The sequence below is a fragment of the Anolis sagrei genome, chromosome 5 (genome assembly GCF_037176765.1).
Source record: "Anolis sagrei isolate rAnoSag1 chromosome 5, rAnoSag1.mat, whole genome shotgun sequence".
Classification (NCBI taxonomy): Eukaryota; Metazoa; Chordata; class Lepidosauria; order Squamata; family Dactyloidae; genus Anolis; species Anolis sagrei.
In genome coordinates, this window is record NC_090025.1 from 164801662 (window position 1) to 164820682 (window position 19021).

Here is a 19021-nt window from a genome sequence, read left to right on the forward strand (position 1 = left end):
GCTGAGGGAAGCCAGAATGGCCTCCTCCATGATGTCCTTTCGGTGGCAGGCTAAAACCTTTTTGTTCAGACAGGCTTTTAAAGATGAAGATGTTTAAAATCTAGTCAGGTGATGCTGTGGTTTTTAACTTTGAATATGTTTTGATGGATTTTAACTGAATGTTTTAGTGCTATTTGTGTTTTATTCTGTTTTAATGTTTGTATGTTTTAAGTTGTATACTAATGCTTTGAATACCCTTTGGGGAGAAAGAGCAGGGTATAAATAAATATAATATTAATAATGAAGACCATGGCTACAGATTTCAGGGGCTGGAGTCCAACATTATCTGGGAATCTAAAAATGCTTTTCTCAAGCAGTGTCCCCTCTTCATTCACTCACACTTTCAAATCCTTAACTGGAACTACCTTTGCACAGCTAATGAACACAACTCATTTACTTTCAGAATGTATTAAGGTACAGTTATAAGATAGCAGCTTGTTAATGGTATAACTAGCTTTAGAAATTTTTTTTCAACTTTCTCATTATTTGAAAACAATTAAACATCCACCCTCTGAATTCCCTCTTTTAAAACAGTGCTACAAGTTACTGCCTTGTGGTGTAGAAATGTACCCTAAGGTCTAAAGCCACACACAGCCGATTGTTTGTAAGACTAAAACAATTATTTACATTAGAAAGAGAGCAAAGTTATCGCGTGTTTCATTACAATGACAATGCAATTTAACTATGTTTTAGTTGTTGACACAAGGAACTACAGTTGGCCTTCTATAGCCACAGATTCTACATCCAAAAATTCAACCATATACAGCTTGAAAATATCCACCAACCCCATTAAAATTCTGTTTTTACTATTTCATATAAAGGAAATCATTTTGCTATTGTATAAAAGCAGGATTTGAACATCCTTTAGTTATTGACACAAGGAACTACAGTTGGCCTTCTATGGATGTAGAATCCTTCTATAGGGATTCTACATCCAAAAATTCAACCATATACAGCTTGAAAATATTCACCAACCCCATTCAAATTCTATTTTTACTATTTCATATAAGGGAAACCATTTCTCTATGTCATTGTATATATATAATGGATTTGAACATCCATGGGTTTTTCTTCTCCATGGAGGATCCTATTATGGTGGACACCAAGGGCACAATGAAATTAAAAATAACTTGTGTGCAGTTAGTTACTTTCAAGGTCAGCTAAGCATACCTTCAGTGCTTCCCACTTCAGTGAAGGTTAATTATATTCCCCCTCCTTCCCCCATCCCCAGCGGTGTCAGATATTGCTCTTTGGAAAGAGGATCTGCTTTCTGCCCAAACCAAAGTTTTTCAGGTAGATTTCTGCCCAAGGCAGGTACAGTTTTGGGATGTTTTATTCTCCAGAAAGAACCAATACAACCTTGAAATGTCTGCAAGAGTTAGGCTCTTTCCCAGGTTTGAAACTGCATCCAGAACAAGGAGACGTTTCCTGGGGAAACAGTAAAAGTACTAAACAAATTCCCAGAATTGTCCCATGCTGCAATAACTCTATGTCAAATGCTGCTCCAACTCCTCGCTATGAATGAATCAGGAAAGGCCAACAAGAGAGCAAAAGACATATCCCTACCACAGAGCTGTCTGCATCAAGAAACCCATGTACAGGAAAGCCGTTCAGAGAACCCAGCTGCCACATGCTCCACTAATGAAGAAGGAAGCATGTGGAGGACCTCAGCATCTCCAAAGTAGGTATTCAGTACCCCAAATGGGTCTTCCAAGCCTTTGAAGAAAGCATCCACTGTCTGCAAGGTGACTCTGCAAAGCCAGCTCAGTGAAACTTTCCCTACTTTCATCTCCAACCGCTGAGTTCTTGGGTTACGCCCAAACGCTCAGGCAGGCAGGAGTCCTGGCCCGTCCCAGGCTCTACAACTCAATTGGATGCAGGGGAGGTTCACCTGTTGCCACAACGATGACTTCCAGCCTATGGCAGCCATGTGTGGCCAGGGTGTCCGGTTGCAGAAACTGGATGTCAACAGGAAAGGGGGAAAAGAAAACCCACGGGGAAACTAGAGCTGGATGACCCAGGCTGCTTCACTCTTCGCCTCCTGGACTGCCAAATGCTGGGAGAAGAGAGATAGCAATGGGAGGAGAGCAGAGAAAGGGACAGTACAAACGTAAATCGACAGTAACGATCATGAACATAATCTATGGATTCTGTACAGTGTGAGGCATTGATTTTTAGACCCTGGAGTTAATGGTCTTACTGGGCTCCTGTTTTAGATGGCTGTGCACAACCTGCCTACACCCACCCATTCGATTTGCCACTGCATGCTTTATTGTGCCTTCTGTGTTGCTAAGAATTTCAGGAACGATTTTTTTTTAAAAAAAGGCTTTTTTTGAGTATGTGCAGTTTCACATTTCATATTTACAGCACAGTCATGACTTCAGAAAAAATGTGATGTTTCTCCTGCTGCCCTCATGCTAGAATCTAGAAATAAGCAGGATCTTGTTAAAACAGATGAATAATATATTCTCCTGGACTCATTGCTGAGACTGGAACCTCAGGTTTCGGCGGTGGCTAGGGGGGCTTTTGCACAATAAAAACTTGTGCGCCAGTTACGACCGTATCTTAGGAAGTCAAGACTTGGCCACTGTCTTGTTACATCTAGGATAGACTACTGCAACACGTTACATCTAGGATAGACTACTGCAACACGCTCTATGTGGGGTTGCCTTAGAAGACTGTTCGGAAGCTTCAAATAGTCCAATGAAAGGCAGCCAGGTTAATAACTCCCATGGTACGTAAGCTCAACTGGTTGCCAGTTCATTACTGAGCACAATTCAAAGTGCTGGCTTTGGCCTATAAAGTCCTAAAAGGCCCTGGCCTAGTTTATTTGTCCAAATGCATCTTCCTCTATGAACCACCACAGAGATTAAGATCTTCTGGGTGCTCTCAGTCTTGCCACCATCACAGGTGCGATTGGCGAGGACGAGAGAGAGGGCCTTCTCAGTGATTGCCCCTCAACTATGGAACTCCCTTCCTGGCGAGATTATATCAGCCCCCACTCTCCTGTCCTTCAGAAAAATGGTAAAAACTTGGCTGTGGGGCCAAGCCTTTGGGACAGTGCAATAAAGCAACAATAAGAAACGTTACACTGCTGACCAGATCTGGTATGGTTGATCTGAGATGGTTTCAAACAACTGTTTTTAAAGTGGAGTGTTTATATGTATTTATAGTTTATTTTATGTTCCAGCATTGAATATTTGCCTTAGATATGTTGTGCTCTGCCCTGTGTCCTCTTCGGGATGAGAAGGGCAGAATATAAATGCTTTAAATGATACATATTTTTAAAATAATTGAAATATAACAAGGATCTGTAACCCTGTACATGCAGGGCCACTCCAAATTACAAAATGTTGAGGGTTATTTTTAAAAATAAATTGGTGAGCTTTTTAAGGGAAACAGGATTTGCCTTTCATCTCCCTCCCACCCAGCAGTGTTTACAATTTGGCCATGAAACAAATGAAGATTATGTATGTGCATTTGTTAAAACATCCCAAAAACATCTCAGGATCTCACGTCTTCAACAGCACAAACTTGTTCAAAAGCAAACATTGAGCTAAAACCTATGGAGCTCACATAACTGGATCATCAGCGAACTAAGAATGAGGAGGAAACAGGAAGCCAGGGACACATGCTGGCAGCTGAAGTTCGATAAATGCAAACACAGCCTAAACATTTGCCGGAGCATGAATCCCAAAGCAATTGCTTGAGTACCACATCGGCAGGGGGAGGGAGGAATGCCAGAGCTACAGTGACCTTGTCTGAACCAAATGACAGAACAGGGCCAGCTCTAACATTAGGCCAAACGAGGCAGCCTCTGGGCACAGAGCAGTTGCAGGGTCCTGAAGACAGAGCTGCATGCGTGCCACACTGCCAGCCTTGTGCCCAATAAGCTTCCCTGTTGTCCTCAGCTGCAATGAAGGATGCTGTCCTGACACCTGTATCCATGGACACACCTACACTGACCACTTTGGTTAGTTTGCAAGCAGTACAGAAAGTAGCGGTTTTGGTGTGCAGATGACTACACTGGAAACTCTGGAACCCAATCAAGACCCAGACTCAAACAACTAAGGCTGGTCTTGAACCAGTTCAGAATCCACGGTAGTCATAGCTTGACGAAATGTGGTTTTTTTTAAAACAACTCCCCCATTAGAATGCATGTATGCAGATCAGCAGAGTCCTTTGGGTGTCTGCATAGCAATTTGCATTGTGGGGAGCACATTTTGCCATTCCATGTGGTTTACGCTAGAGCACACTGATGCATATTAAAAACTATATTTCAGACTTTTCCTCGACTTTGCTTATCTCAATTTAAAGCTCTTAAATCATGCTGCAGTGCGCTTTCACGGTGTGCATAGTTTTCTCACTGTGAACAGAAACTAGTGTGAAACTGCATTAAATGGTCAGCGTAGATGCATCCTAATGCAAATAATCAACTGTCAACTATCGTCCCTCAATCTTGAATTGGGGGTGCGGAAGCCTGTCCTTTCCAAGAGTCTTAGGTCAGTCCTGCTGATGGGTGAAGTTAGAATAAATTAATTTCAAAGACCACTGCCAATTTGGCTTCAACTAAGAATCAGTGTAAAAGGTGGGAAGTTACTAGACATACTGTCCTCACAGCAAAGGGATGAAGACAACCAAAACATAGTAATTAGTGACATAATTCAGGCAAGCAAACTTATGGCCCTACTGATCGATACTGTTGGATTCCAGGCTCCTGTTGAAAATGAGTTCTGCCAAACTTTGATGGACCAGAAGCAGTCCAGCATCATTGGCCAAATCCAATAAAGGCATGCTCTTATTTATGCCCCCCTTCCTAGAACCATCCATCACATTCCAGATTAACCAACATCCAGTTACATTTCCCAGAAAATAAATACTGTACATGAGAAGTTTTGCAAGCAAATCCCTAGAAATTTAGATGGCTACAGAAACATGAACAATGAACAGCAACTGATCATAACGGCTAACTCCAACCAGTTACACCCAGACTTTAGAGTGGGCTAAAGGAATGCAGTCTGTGTCATATAGTTGGATTTTCAGCCAAAATGTGATACTCTGTTTCCATGGTATTTAAAACCCAAATAGATCTTCTGCCATGCAGATTAGAAGCAGTAGTAATACTACACAGAAGAAACATCAAAGTAATAAGATGAAGCACATTTATCTAACCAAGGCACATGGTAAGTCAGGCGTTTCTCCCAGTGGAAAATGTCAAAACATAAAATTAGACTGGATTTGCAGAAGATACTAGGCCAGAATGAAACACAACTATGCTTTTGCTTCTATCTATCTATCTATCTATCTATCTATCTATCTATCCATCCATCCATCCATCCATCCATCCATCCATCCATCCATCCATCTATGGAAGTTCTTAAAAAGTTTTCGAGCTGTGGTTGATTGAATTTGTGGATATGGAGAATCAACTCTATTTTCTGAAGACTTTCATTCTCTGCTGCCCTTTGTGCCTGGGCTTCATATTTTGCTTTCTTTCATGCATAGTTTGTACTGTATTATTTTCACTGTACATTATTTAGAGAACTTTGGCTAGTAAGAAGTTTAAAAAGAAACAAATACATGTACAAATTGAGCCACCCTAACAGTACCTTCTAAATGAGGGCACAAAATATATTACTCTGCTAACCCCCCAACCCCATCCCAAGCACACAAAATCACTCTGTGGGTAGAGATCAGCTGCAGAAGTGCAGGCAATGGAGCACCCATCCAATTTTCATCCACTGTTTTCAAATATTGTGTTCATCTCTCAAACAACTCACAACAGCTGCAGGTGCAGATAGTTCTGTGCCTCCCATCTTCTAGAAAATAATAGCAAGGACAGGAAACATAGCAAGCAAGCAATTTCTATCTTTGCCTCTATCTTTCAGCTAGCCTTGAAACTTGCAGCACTTTCACACGTTTTGCATTTTATACTTTGATCAGTTCAGAGAAAACATTAAATAGCATTTAAACAGCGATATCTTTACAACAATAGTTCCCAACCTGTGCCCTGTGGACTATCAGTGGCCTGCAAGAACTAAAACATGGTCCGTGGCCTGACCGTTAATACACCATTGCAATGAGAGCGACTGGTTTCGCAAAACCCTCTTATAGTGCTGAGGCTTATTAAATACAGTTTTCTGTGGGTAAGATGGCTACTATTGGATGGCATATGTTCTGTATCAGAATCTAGAGCTGAAGTGGTCTATCCAATGCAATTTTCTCAATCAGCACCCCAAATAACCAAATCAAATCAAAAGTTGACCAAAATCCGATTTGTATCTGTTTTGGTACTGATCTTGGAGACTGGCTCCTGATCAAAGTGATCCTTGGTAAAAACAGAAACAAAAACAAACAAACATTGTGACACACTGCTTTAGAACAAAACATCAATTCAGGATTTCCTAACATCTCATAAAGCACTGTCTTCATGAGAGCATAGCATGGAGGACTAATCTCCTATAACTGTAATTGCCAAGAATTCTGGAAGCTGTGGTACAAAAAGAATCTTTCTTATTGCACACTATTATAGATATTTCCATATGTACTGACTTCATTATCCAGTATCCCCAGGTAGCATTCACTATGGCAGAAGTGGGTGTTGAAGCCTACCCCTGAAAAAAAACTAGGCCAGAGACTGCTGTGATGCCAGACTTTTAAAATAGAGGAGTTTCATGGATTGAGTTTGGGAATTTCAGCATGCAAAGCATGTGCTTAGTCTCCTAGTCATAACCTTTTCCTGCCTTTTGAAAGAGCACAGTAAGTTGAAGAGGAGTCATGGTGGAAATGTGGAAAAGACTGAACTCTGGAGGAGAACATAACAACACAATTATTGAAGAAAAAATTGTAGCTGCCACACAAAGGCAGATAGCTCAGCAGGAAGCACTATTTCCTGAACCTGGAAACCCATGTTTTTGGACTACAGCTCTTGGAAACTCCCATAAAGCTTGGCTACTGATTTTGGCAGTGATAGTCTCCAAATCTCTTCTAAGTTGTGGTCATTTTAAACTCCATATAGGACAAGAATTTGAAAGGATAGAGATACAACCTCTATTTATCTACAATCCAAATGTTAGGGGAGGAAAAACAAGAAAGAGACCTCTGGCATCATCAAAACTAATCAGTTGATTATAGCATTGAGCTTCCCTTATCCAAAATGCCAAATCCAAAAGACTCCAAAATCCAAAATAGACCACATGAATGGCTGAGACATCAAAACCTTTGCTTTGAGATGACGCACTGTACACAAACTTTGGTCCATGCACAAAGTTATTAACAATATTCATTTATTTATCGTGTTAGAAGCAAATTGAGGGTACTGTTATAATGTATTTAAAAATACACACAACAAAGTTACAAACTTGACATTATATTAGATTTCCTTTGACCAGAAGCTGGCCACTTGGTGTGCTTCTGGTGTCGCTGTGAGAAGGTCCTCCATTGTGCATGTGGCAGGGCTCAGACTACATTGTGGTAGGTGGTCTGTGATTTGCTCTTCTCCTCACTTGCATATTGTGAACTCCATTTTGTACCCCCATTTCTTAAGATTGGCTCTGCATCTTGGGGCACATGAGAGAAGCCTCCCCACAGGATCATAACACATCTGCACATTCCTTGGGCAACATCTTTGCAGATGGCTGAATCCCTCACACCAGAAGCGACTTGCAGTATGCAACCTCAGGCTATGTGTATAAGATATATTTGAAACACACGGGATTTTTGTGTTTAGATTTGGGTCCTATCTTCAAGATATCTTGATATGTCAGTACAGGTATTCCAAAATCTTAAAAAAATCCAACATCCAAAATACTTCTGGTCCCAAGTATTTTGAACGTGTCTTATCAAAGGATTATATCTTGTTTTTGCTGCAATAGACTAATAAAATTATTCCCTTGGAAAGTCTTCCAAGTGTTAGATTTCATCTTAGGCCATCATGCTGTTACTCGAAACAAAACAATACCTATTTAGAAGGTCGATGGGGCTGCGTTACATGAAGCGATGAAAAAAGAATTAAATATGCTTAGTCTGGCAAAAACCAGATTGGAGTGGGGGAAACACATGATAATAGTGCGGAAGCATTCAAAGAATGTGAACACCAAAGAAGGAAAGGAATTACTTGAGATGGCACTAACCGGTAAAGAACAAGAAAAATGTTCACAAGACACATACTGTAGAAAGAGATATTAGCTCCAGGCAAGGTTTCAGATTGATTAAAAGGCAGCCCAAAGTCTACTGACAAATACCCCACACAAACCTCCTTATTTATATGGCTTAAGATGAAAACTAAATCATAGTGAAATACAACTCAAGCAGGGTATGAGCTGGAACTGGAAGATTTATCACCAAAAATGGAAAAAGATCTTGGGTGAAGACCAGTCCTCAGATAGATGGAGAAGGAGGAAGATAACTTAGGTGCATGGTGATATTAGGGCCACCATAGCAATACCGTTCAAAAGGAGTGAGCTATCAGGGTATTGAGAGTGTAATGAAGTTACATATCAAAAAGTAAGGCAAAAATTTATTTTGGTGTAATGAAAAAACTTTTTTATAATTTAAAACATTATTTGTGCTCCTCCAGATGGAACAAATGCGTCAGTAGGCTGCGGCAGGTTGTGTGGTATTTACTGTTTCACTTCCTGGGTTTTTCTTTTAATAACTAAACCTTTATGTTGTTCTGGACTAAGTAAAGGCAAAGGTTTCCACTGACATTAAGTTTAGTCGTGTCCGACTCTGGAGGGTGGTGCTCATCTCCATTTCTAAGCCGAAGAGCCGGCGTTGGCCATAGACGCCTCCAAGGTCATGTGGCGTGCATGACTGCATGGAATGCCATTACCTTCCCACAGAAATGGTGCCTATTGGTCTATTCACATTTGCATGTTTTCAGACTGTTAGGTTAGCAGAAGCTGGGGCTAACAGCGGGAGCTCACCCCGCTCCCTGGATTCAAACCGCCAACCTTTGGGTCAGCAAGTTCAGCAGCTCAGTGGTTTAACCCGCTGCGCTACCAGGGAGCCTTTTGTCTACTCATACCTATTTCCAAGAGATGTGTCAAGGAATTTGACTGACACATACCTTAAGTACTATTTGGACACTGAAGCCAATAGTTGTTAGAAAACATGCCAGAAGCATCATTAACATTTCCACTGCAATTGGAACCAATGAACAAGGAAGTAGATCTTGGGAGAAAATATATTTTTCATCATATACAATATATCAGCGACACTCAATAAACTTAAGTAGAAAAGGGTTAAGGAAACACAGGAATATTCTATACCGACAATAACGAGTTCACTAACAGAACATCTGGTAGCAGTGTCTTAGTAAATATTGAACATCTGTAGATTCTGAATTTGAATCTTATCCCTCCCATGGCACAATTATATGGCCTCAGGCAAATTACACACACTCAGAGTCACATCTTTTGTCTGCAGTTTCCCAGGGTTGGAAACAATGACCTATTTCTCAAGATTGCCAAGGCAAATTTTGGAAACAACAGTGGCAATTAAAGTGCCTTTTGCATAATAATAGTAGCAAAAATGTGCTGAGTTGATTGATATTGAACACACCATTCATTATCAGACTGTGAGCAGGTAATATATGCAACTGAATTTTTCATTCTTCAGAGACACTAATGCAGAGCGTTGTGTTGCAACACATTAAGTGTGTTGGTGTGCAGACATATCATGTGAACCTAATGAGAAATCTATGAGCCTATGTGAAAAAAAATCAATAAATCATATATTTTTAATATATAAATGAAAGGCTTTCCTGAAATACGTTGTGTCCCCATACATTTCGTTATTACAATGTATGTATGTGTCTGTATCTCTTTTAAAACATTTTTATTAAGTTTCAGCAAAAAAAACCATCATAAAAAAGAACAAAAAAGACACACTTAAATCAACATTCAGCCTGAATCTTCTTGAGTTCCAAGAAAACTTGAAATATTAATGTTTATTTTTGCTTACAGAGACTACTACTGGTTCCTTATTTTCTTTAACTTTGAAGCTTTTAAGACTTTTAGAATATATATTTTTATATAAAAAGGTAAAGATTTCCTCTGGACATTAAATCCAGTTGTGTCCGACTCTGGGGGGTGGTCCTCATCTCCATTTATAAGCTGAAGAGCTGGCATTGTCCATAGACACCTCCAAGGTCATGTGGCCAGCATGACTACACGGAACGCCGTTATCTTCCTGCAGAAGCGGTATCTACTGATCTTCTCACATCTGCATGTTTTCGTACTCTTAGGTTGGCAGAAGCTGGGCCTAACAGCAGGAGCTCACCCCGCTCCCCGGATTCGAATCGCCAACCATTTGGTCAGCAAGTTCAGCAGCTCAATGGTTTAACCTGCTGTGCTACCAGGGAGCCCATGTAGCTTTTTATATAGTTACTCAATATTCCCATAAATTCCCTGTTCATATTTTCTATATTAGTAGAAATTTTCTACCCTCCCTATTGTAAGTCATATTGCTTAAAATATTTCTCCTATTTCTCCCATGCTTTTTACACTTTCTTTAGAGAGCTCCCCTTGATTATCTTGGCTCACACTATCTAACAAAATTTGAAAAAATGTCCTGTGTTATTTCCTGTTTAATTGTGCAGCACTTACTTTGAAAGTAGTCATTCTGCTCCAGAAACTTTGTTTTTGTGGCTGCCACAAATTACGTTGAATTGGTCAAGACTCTTATGAGATATTTACCGAAAAACTATAGCAAAATCTGTTGCATTAATACACTTTCCCCATGTTTTTATGATAGAACCAATTAGGAAATGACATTTATACCCAGGAACAAAAATCTTGTTACATAGTGTATTTTTCCTTTTCCATCACTTCTCTTAATTTTAGTTGCCTGTCATGGATGGATCGCAATTCAGTTATTTTCCACTCTTTCCTAACTACTATCATTGCTATTGTGGCACATAATTCTTCTTCTTATAGGTTTATTAAGTTGGCTGTATCTCTTATAAAGGGTTGGGTTTGCTAGTAAAAACTTTATTACTGTGTCGCAAAACGATGAGCGTCTAATATGTGTTACCAATATAAAGTATTTTGAGCAACAGTAAAAAAACAGGGGAATTCCAGACAGGAAACAATCAGGGCCAACTAACACCTTCCAACAAAGGATTCCCCCAGGCAGGAAGCAGCCAGGGCTTGAAGCTGCCAGGCTATTCAATGCTAATCAAGCTGGCTAATTGCAACAATAACACTTACCTCAAACAGACAAAAGTTCTTTCTCCCACCTTGGACATTCCACAGATATATAAACCTCACTTGCCTAGTTTCCAACAGACCTCACAACCTCTGAGGATGTCTGCCATAGATGTGGGTGAAACGTCAGGAGAGAATGCTTCTGGAACATGGCCATCCAGTCCAGAGACCTCACAGCAACCCAATGTCTGGAAAGCTCTGCATGAATGGTTTCATAAAATGCATTCATGCAAAACATAACCACTTCCAACCAAATTACAGTGTCAGTCTTTGAAAGTTATTGGCACCTACAAAGGGTTTCCAACACTACAACCTCCACCCCCGTATGCCAGACATTTCTCTAGCAAATGCAAGTGTGGATTGCAAGAAAACAATATTTAGGATCCACAAACTCCTGCCAGATGATCATTGTGCCCCTTCTTGATGCCCTTAAAAGCAAACTGAACTTTGCATCCAGAAAGGTTGGAGGAAATGCAAACAAGCACTTTATTTAAAAGGTTGTGGAACAGATAGGGACAAGATACGGCGGGCACGGTATTGATTACAAAGAGAAAACTAAACACAACACGCATTTCCTAGCTTAACCCTTACAAACTCCCACTTCTGAAAGCCTAACTCAGTACTTAAAATACCCAGAATCCCAAAGATAATTCTGGGCATTGACTTCCCCAAAGTTCGGGGGCTTTAAGGGTGTCTTAAGAGTTCCTTTCCTCTTCTGCAGAAACAGGGTGTTACCTAGTGCCTTTAGAAAATCAATTTTATGAAGTTCGCAGCTTTATTTGCACAAATCCAGGAGTCAGCTTCCTAGACTTAGAATGCTTTTCAGTGCCACTTTCCCCCTGTCTCTATTTAGCCGAAGAAAAGCCCAGTGTCTCCCAGGAACAAGGGTCCCTGTCTCTTGAAGGAACCAAGTTCAGCTTCAAAACCGAACTCTGATCCAGTTTTGAGAATATTAACATGACACAGTAAAAAGGAACTGGAACCAGAGCTGTGTCAGATAGGAAGCAAGTCAGCAAAAACATAAGGAATAAATTAAATAGATTACACTATATTATTATTATCAGATCCCTCCCCATACTAGAGGCTGGGTTACTGTCCCCTCACACAGCTGTACTATAGAATTAATGCAGTTTGATAGCACTTTAACTGCCACCGCTCAATGCTAGGGAATTGTGGAATTTATAGTTTGATGAGGCGTTAGCATTCTTTGGCAAAGAAGGTGAAAGAGCTTATAGCTCTACAACTCCCAGGATTCCATAGTATTGAGCTATAGCAGTTAAAGTGGTGTCAAACTGCATTAATTCTACAATGCAGACACTCAGTTACTTACATCTAGTATTATATTCCACAAAACCTCCAGATTCTATTATTTGAGTCAATGGGTATCAAAATGCATTATCTTTAGGACCCCCCAGTGGTGCAATGGGTTAAACCCGTGTGCCGGCTGAACTGGTCAACCGAAAGGTTGGCAGTTCGAATCCGGGGAGCAGGGTAAGCTCCCGTCTGTCCAGCTCCAGCTTCCCCTGTGGGGAAATGAGAGAAGCCTCCCATAGGATGGTAAAACGTCAAACATCCAGGCATCCTTGCAGACGGCCAATTCTCTCACACCAGAAGTGACTTGCCCTTTCTCAAGTTGCTTCTGACATGAAAAAAAATTCTTGGATTTTGTTTCGTTTACTGGATTTTGTTTGGAGCCATTGAAGACATTGTAGGTGGAATTATGACACAGCAACTAAGTATTTGGGGAGGGGAGAGGAAAAATACATTACTTGACATTCTCTGAAAGACTCAGTGTGATGTTACAATGGAACTAGTCTCTCGAGCGTTAATCTCCACTGAAACACACTGGATAATCTTGAACCAGTTCCCTTCTCTTAAGATGACCTATCTGGCAAGGTTCCCAAGTTTAAACTGACAATGAAGAGAAGAGCTACTTGGATGAAGAGCTATGATATTAATATAATTAAGAAATCAATCACACTATGTAACAAAATTTGGAAAGTACTCTATTCCTGATTTGAAAATGTTATTTCCTGTTTAATTGTGTGGTACTCACTTTGAAAGTAGTTACATTACTCGGTTTTTGTGGCTGCCACAAACTGTACTGAATTGGTTGAGACTCTATGACAGTGTTTCTCAGCCTCCCTTTAAAACAGTTCCTCATGTTGTGGTGACCCCCAACCACAAAATTATTTTTACTGCTACTTCATAACTGTAATTTTGCTACTGTTAGGAATTGTAATACAAATATCTGATATGCAGGATGTATATCACTGGACCAAATTTTGCACAAATACTCGATACACCAAATTTGAATACTGGTGGGGTTGAAGGGGGGTGGTGGTGATTTTGCCATTTGGGAGTTGTAGTTGCTCGGATTTATAATTAACCTACAATCAAAGAGTATTCTGAACTCCATCAACAATGGAATTGAACCAAACCTGGCACACAGAACTCTCATAACCAACAGAAAATACTGGAAGGGTTTGGTGGGCACTGACCTTGAGTTTTGGAGTTGTAGCTCACCTACATCCAGAGAGCAAAATAAATTCAAACACTTATAGATCTGGACCAAACATGGCATGGATACTCAATATGTCCAAATATGAACACTGGTGGAGTTTGGGGAAAATAGACCTTGACATTTGGGAGTTGTAGTTGCTGGGATTTATAGTTCACCTACATTCAAAGAGCATTCTGCACCCCACCAACGATAGAATTGGGCCAAATTTCCCACACAGAATCCCCATGCTTTGAAGGGTCTTGCTGGCACCAGCCTCCCTCCAGCCTCACATGCTCCTTCTCACCCGCATATACGCACCACGCTGCTATGTGCCAAGCACGCCTCCCTGCTTGGGTCCCTCCCCTTGACTAAGAGGCTGGCCAATCACAGCAAAGAAGGGCATTTGGTGGATTCGCAGTCTGTTTCCAAAAAGAGAGAGAAGGACAGGTGGAGAGATCTTCATCCTTCTATGTTTTCCAATGGTCTATGGCGAACCCTCTGAAACCCCCTTGCGACCCCCCCCCAGGGTCCCGACCCCCCGATTGAGAAACACTGCTCTATGAGATATTCATTGAAGAACTATAGCAAAATGTGCTGCAGGATGTCCCACAAAAACAAAGTTTTTGCAGTTTAATACAATTTCCTCACGTTTTAATGATAGAATCAATTTGGAAATGACATTTATAACCCAGGAACAATATTATGTTACATAGTGTTAGTAAAACTTCCCAATTTCAAACTGCAAGCTTCTCGATCAGGTTGTTTTCACCTTATACAGTATATAGCATTCCCCAGCATCACAATGAAATACCACAACACAGAAAAGTAACAGGATTTTGAAAAATCGCTTTAGAAAATAATTTTTAAAACAGCCAGTTATGTTCCTGTGTTGTGCACAAATCGTCCTTGGATGACCAAGACTTAACACTACAAACCAGCTGCTGGTTTACTCCCTTCCTGCACTCCCACCCATGTGCCAGAAACAACCAACACAAGCCAAAAGCAGAGTATCTAGTAATTTTATCTGAATCTATCCGAGAAAAATAAGGGGGGTGGAGATCTAACAGTCCTTAGAGAAAAAATGCCGGCAACTATAAAAAATGTAAGGGTACATGAATGTGCATGATGGAACTTGGTATCTCTACAGTGCAAGAATATATTAACTCTAGAAAAAGCTGGAAACTGGATGTTTAATAAAGCTCCGGAATCAAAAGGGAGGGGAATGTGGCATAGTGTTCATAAAATGGTATTTTAAAAGTGTATCAGTAATTCTAGATCAGGCATGTGAAAAACTTTGACTCCCCAGGTGTTTTGAACTCCAACTCCCACAATTCCTAACAGCCTCAGGCCCTTTCCTTTCCCCCCTCAGCCTCTTAAGCTGCATTGGTTTCATTGGTTTTAGCTATGTATCTTAATGAGTACTATAATTAATTCTATTTTAAAGTTTATAAGCTTTAGGTTTTATTTTATACACTATTTTTACTTGTTAGCCTCAGCTTCTGCCAACCTAGCAGTTTGAAAACTGCAAATGTGAGTAGATTAATAGGTACCGCTTCAGCGAAAAGGTACCGGTGCTCAATGCAGTCATGGTGATTTGAATCTGTGGGACAGAGTAAGCTCCCACTGTTAGCCCCAGCTTCTGCCAACCTAGCAGTTCAAAAACATGCAAATGTGAGTAGATCAATAGGTATCGACTCCGCAGGAAGGTAACAGTGCTTCATGCAGTCAAGCTGACCACATGACCTTGGAGGTGTCTACGGACAACGCCGGCTCTCTGGCTTAGAAATGGAGATGAGTACCCCCCCCCCTCCCCCGGTGTCAGATTCAAACTAGACTTAATGTCAAGCGAAAACCTTTACCTTTACTATTTTTTGTAGTATTAGTTATTTTGAGTCTCATTTGGGAGAGACAAACGGGATAAAAGTATTATTACTACTAAATATTAATAACAAAAATAAATACAACTTTTAGTACTATCTGCCCTGGCCTCAAAAGCAGTGAAAAACAATTTTGCCGCGACACATAGCAATCAGGAAAGGCTTCTACTCTATTACATTATCAGCCAAAGCACATACAGGAAACAAGAATTCACATAAAAGTTGTTACCACTACCAATGCTTTTTAAAGTGAAAGTGTATTTAAAGGAAGTGAAAAAATAAAATAACTATAGTATATTGTCGAAGGCTTTCATGGCCGGAATCACTGGGTTGTTGTAGTTTTTTTGGGCTATATGGCCATAGTCTAGAGGCATTCTCTCCTGACGTTTCACCTGCATCTATGGCAAGCATCCTCAGAGGTAATCTGCAGGAGAAATGTCAGGAGAGAATGCCTCTAGACCATGGCCATATAGCCCGAAAAAACTACAACAACCCAACTATAGTATATAACTACAGGCACTGGTGTCAAGTTACTTTCATGCACTTTTGCTTTACACTAAAGTAATTAATGGCATTGCCACGTGAGCTGCTCTAAAAGAATTAAAATAGACAGAAGTAAATTCTGAGCTACAGACATGCTAAAGCGCTTCTACCTTCACGGTTATTTACCTGCAACATTTAATCATGCATATTTGCATATGCTCCCTTCTCTCCTTCCACACTGGAAATGTCTAGTTCTTGTTTGCACTAAGGTATAATTTAGCATTTCATTCCAAAAGGCAAACTGTGGTTTGCATGATGATCTGCAAAGCAAAGTAACAAACTTTTCCTGGTTTGTAAGACACAGCAAACCACAGTCTATAAAGATGCAATACCACAAGGATAAGACCTTTCCAACACCATAAAGGGAAGTGGGAACTTGTGTGTGTGAGTGTGTGTGTGTTTTGTGTGTCAGGAGTGACTTGAGAAACTGCAAGTTGCTTCTGGTGTGAGAAAATTGGCCGTCTGCAAGGACATTGCCCAAGGGATGCCTAGATGTTTGATGTTTTACCATCCTTGTGGGAGGCTTCTCTCATGTCCCCGCATGGGGAGCTGGAGCTGACAGAGGGAGCTCAAACCGCTCTCCCCGGATTCAAACCGCTGACCAGTTGGTCAGCAGTCCTGCTGGCACAAGGGTTTAACCCACTGTGCCATCGGGGGCTCCTCTTTTGTGTTTATTCTTGTAATGGCAAGCAGCTTAGGGTGGTATCTCCATGCACCTGGTATGGATAGACGTCATGGGTAACTCTTTCCTATGGCATTGTATCTATGACTACTGCTGTAGGTTTATCATCTGCTGAACTGCTATCTACCCCTCTCTCCAAATAACACAGTAAGGAATGTAGAGGCATATAGACAGTGACATATTCAGAGTGACAGATATATTATGACTGACATGTCCTTGTAACCAATAATTGAAAAAATTCCCAGACTCCACAGTCTACATAGCTATTGTTGATGATTATCTTGGCAGAGGAATTCTGGGAGGTGTGGTCCATAAAAGCCATGTTCCAAAGTCTGTACAGAATCTAAGTTTTTACTCTGAAATATTGTTATTTTTAGAACTTCCTCTTTCCTTTTAAGAAAAGCTTTTTTGTTGTCTTAATAGCTGGGGGAACAAGTTTGGAAAGGTTTTAGGACAGCGTTTCTCAACCTCCCGAATGTCGTGACCCCTTCAAACAGTTCCTCATGTTGTGGTGACCCCTAACCATAAAATTATTTTTGTTGCTACTTCATAACTGTAGTTTTGCTACTGTTATGAATCGCAGTGTAAATATCTGATATGCAGGATGAATTTTCATTAACTGGAACACATATGGCATAAAGACCCAATATGCCCAAATTTGAATACTGGTAGGGTTAGGGGGGTTGATTTTGTCATATGGGAGTTATAATTGCTGGGATTTATTTTCACCTACACTCAAAGAGCATTCTGAACTCCACCAACGATGAAATCGAACCAATTTTGCCACACAGAACTCTCAAGACCTAGAGAAAATACTGGAAAGGTTTGGTAGGCATTGGCCTTGAGTTTTGAAGTTGTAGTTCACCTATCCCCAGAGAGCACTATGGACTCAAACAATGAAGGATCTGGACCAAACTTGGCACGAATACTCAATATACCCAAGTGTGAACACTGGTGGGGTTTGGGGAAAATAGACCTTGACATTTGGGAGTTGTAGTTCACCTACAATCAAAAAGGATTCTGAACCCCGCCAATGATAGAATTGGGTCAAACTTCCAACACAGAACCCCCGTGGCCAACAGAAAATACTGTTTTTATGGTCATAGGCAACCCCTCTGACATCCCTTTGTGACCCCCCCCCAGGGGTCCCGACCCCCAGGTTGGGAAACACTGATTTGAACTCTGGTTTATCTTGGTTCCCACTGGCCCAAAGACCATGCTCTTAAACATATTTGGGAGTTGTATTCCAAAAAGTAACTTTCCCAAGGCATATTTCAACAAATCCTTGCAGAATAAACTAATGCCATTGTTTCTAGCACTAAAACTATGTATTACCAGCTCTCTTCTACCCAGTTATGTACCAAAGGGGGTGCCCAAATTTCTCTATGCATGCAAGGGCAATTAGAATAATGTTCACGGGAGGAACAATCAGCACAAATTAATCCTGAGCAGGCACCCGCAGACAGCAAACCGGGAACAAGATCGTGCTGGCAAAGAGGAAAAGAGCAAGCACAAGAGAGGGGTGCACACACGCTGCCTCATTGCCTCCTCCAGCCTTGCGTATCTGATGAGATGGAATCCAACACTCCTAGAGATTAAAACAGCTCCCTTTCTGTCCTCCCAGGCAACGCTTGGCCACTGACCAAAGGCATCCCTTGCTCTTCCAAAAAGCAGGGGGAATGCAGCAGCAACATGGAAAGGAAGGTGAAGTCACCGATCCACTGTTACACAAGATAGGGAAGACTGCATGCAATTCTACCCTTAGACTTCTAAAGAAATGGGGTGGGTGGGGGGTCGTCCCATAGGGGTTTCCTCCCTTTTCCCCTCACCATCTGTAGTTATCCTTGGCAAGTAATCGTCCTTGACTCCAATGAAGGTGGAGCGCAGGGGAAAGGCCAAGAGGAAAAGGAGTGGTGTGCCTCTAGGAAGGATAGGAAGGGCTGCCGGATATTCTCAGGCGGAGAGCTCAGGGTCACACCATTCCCCTAATATGGATGTGTGATCTCCGTAAGTTTGCATTCTTCACACAGCAACAATTAAATGCCATGTTTCTCCCACTCAGCCTCACTCCACCAGAAACCTGACAGCCTAACAAGATGCTTCCTTCAATTTTGTTCCCCTTAAAACCCACACTTTGGGCCTATAAAACAAAGCACATTGTTTTAGA

At 41.0% G+C, this 19021-nt stretch overlaps 1 protein-coding gene across 9 annotated transcripts in view; it reads right to left on the bottom strand.

Annotated features, from left to right (window-relative positions):
* The window catches only part of TRIOBP (TRIO and F-actin binding protein), a 96601-nt gene that overhangs the window by 28427 nt on the left and 49153 nt on the right, over positions 1-19021 (bottom strand). The window contains exon 1 of one of the 9 annotated variants that reach the window (XM_067469208.1): positions 18684-18754. The exons of 6 other annotated variants lie outside the window; for them this stretch is intronic. In XM_067469208.1, the coding sequence (XP_067325309.1) occupies positions 18684-18686 (3 nt within the window). In that variant the 5' untranslated portion in view covers positions 18687-18754. Of the gene's footprint in view, positions 1-1605; positions 1824-1930; positions 2090-18683; positions 18755-19021 lie in introns of those variants that run through there. 2 more of the 9 variants (XM_067469206.1, XM_060777013.2) reach the window with 2 other exon arrangements.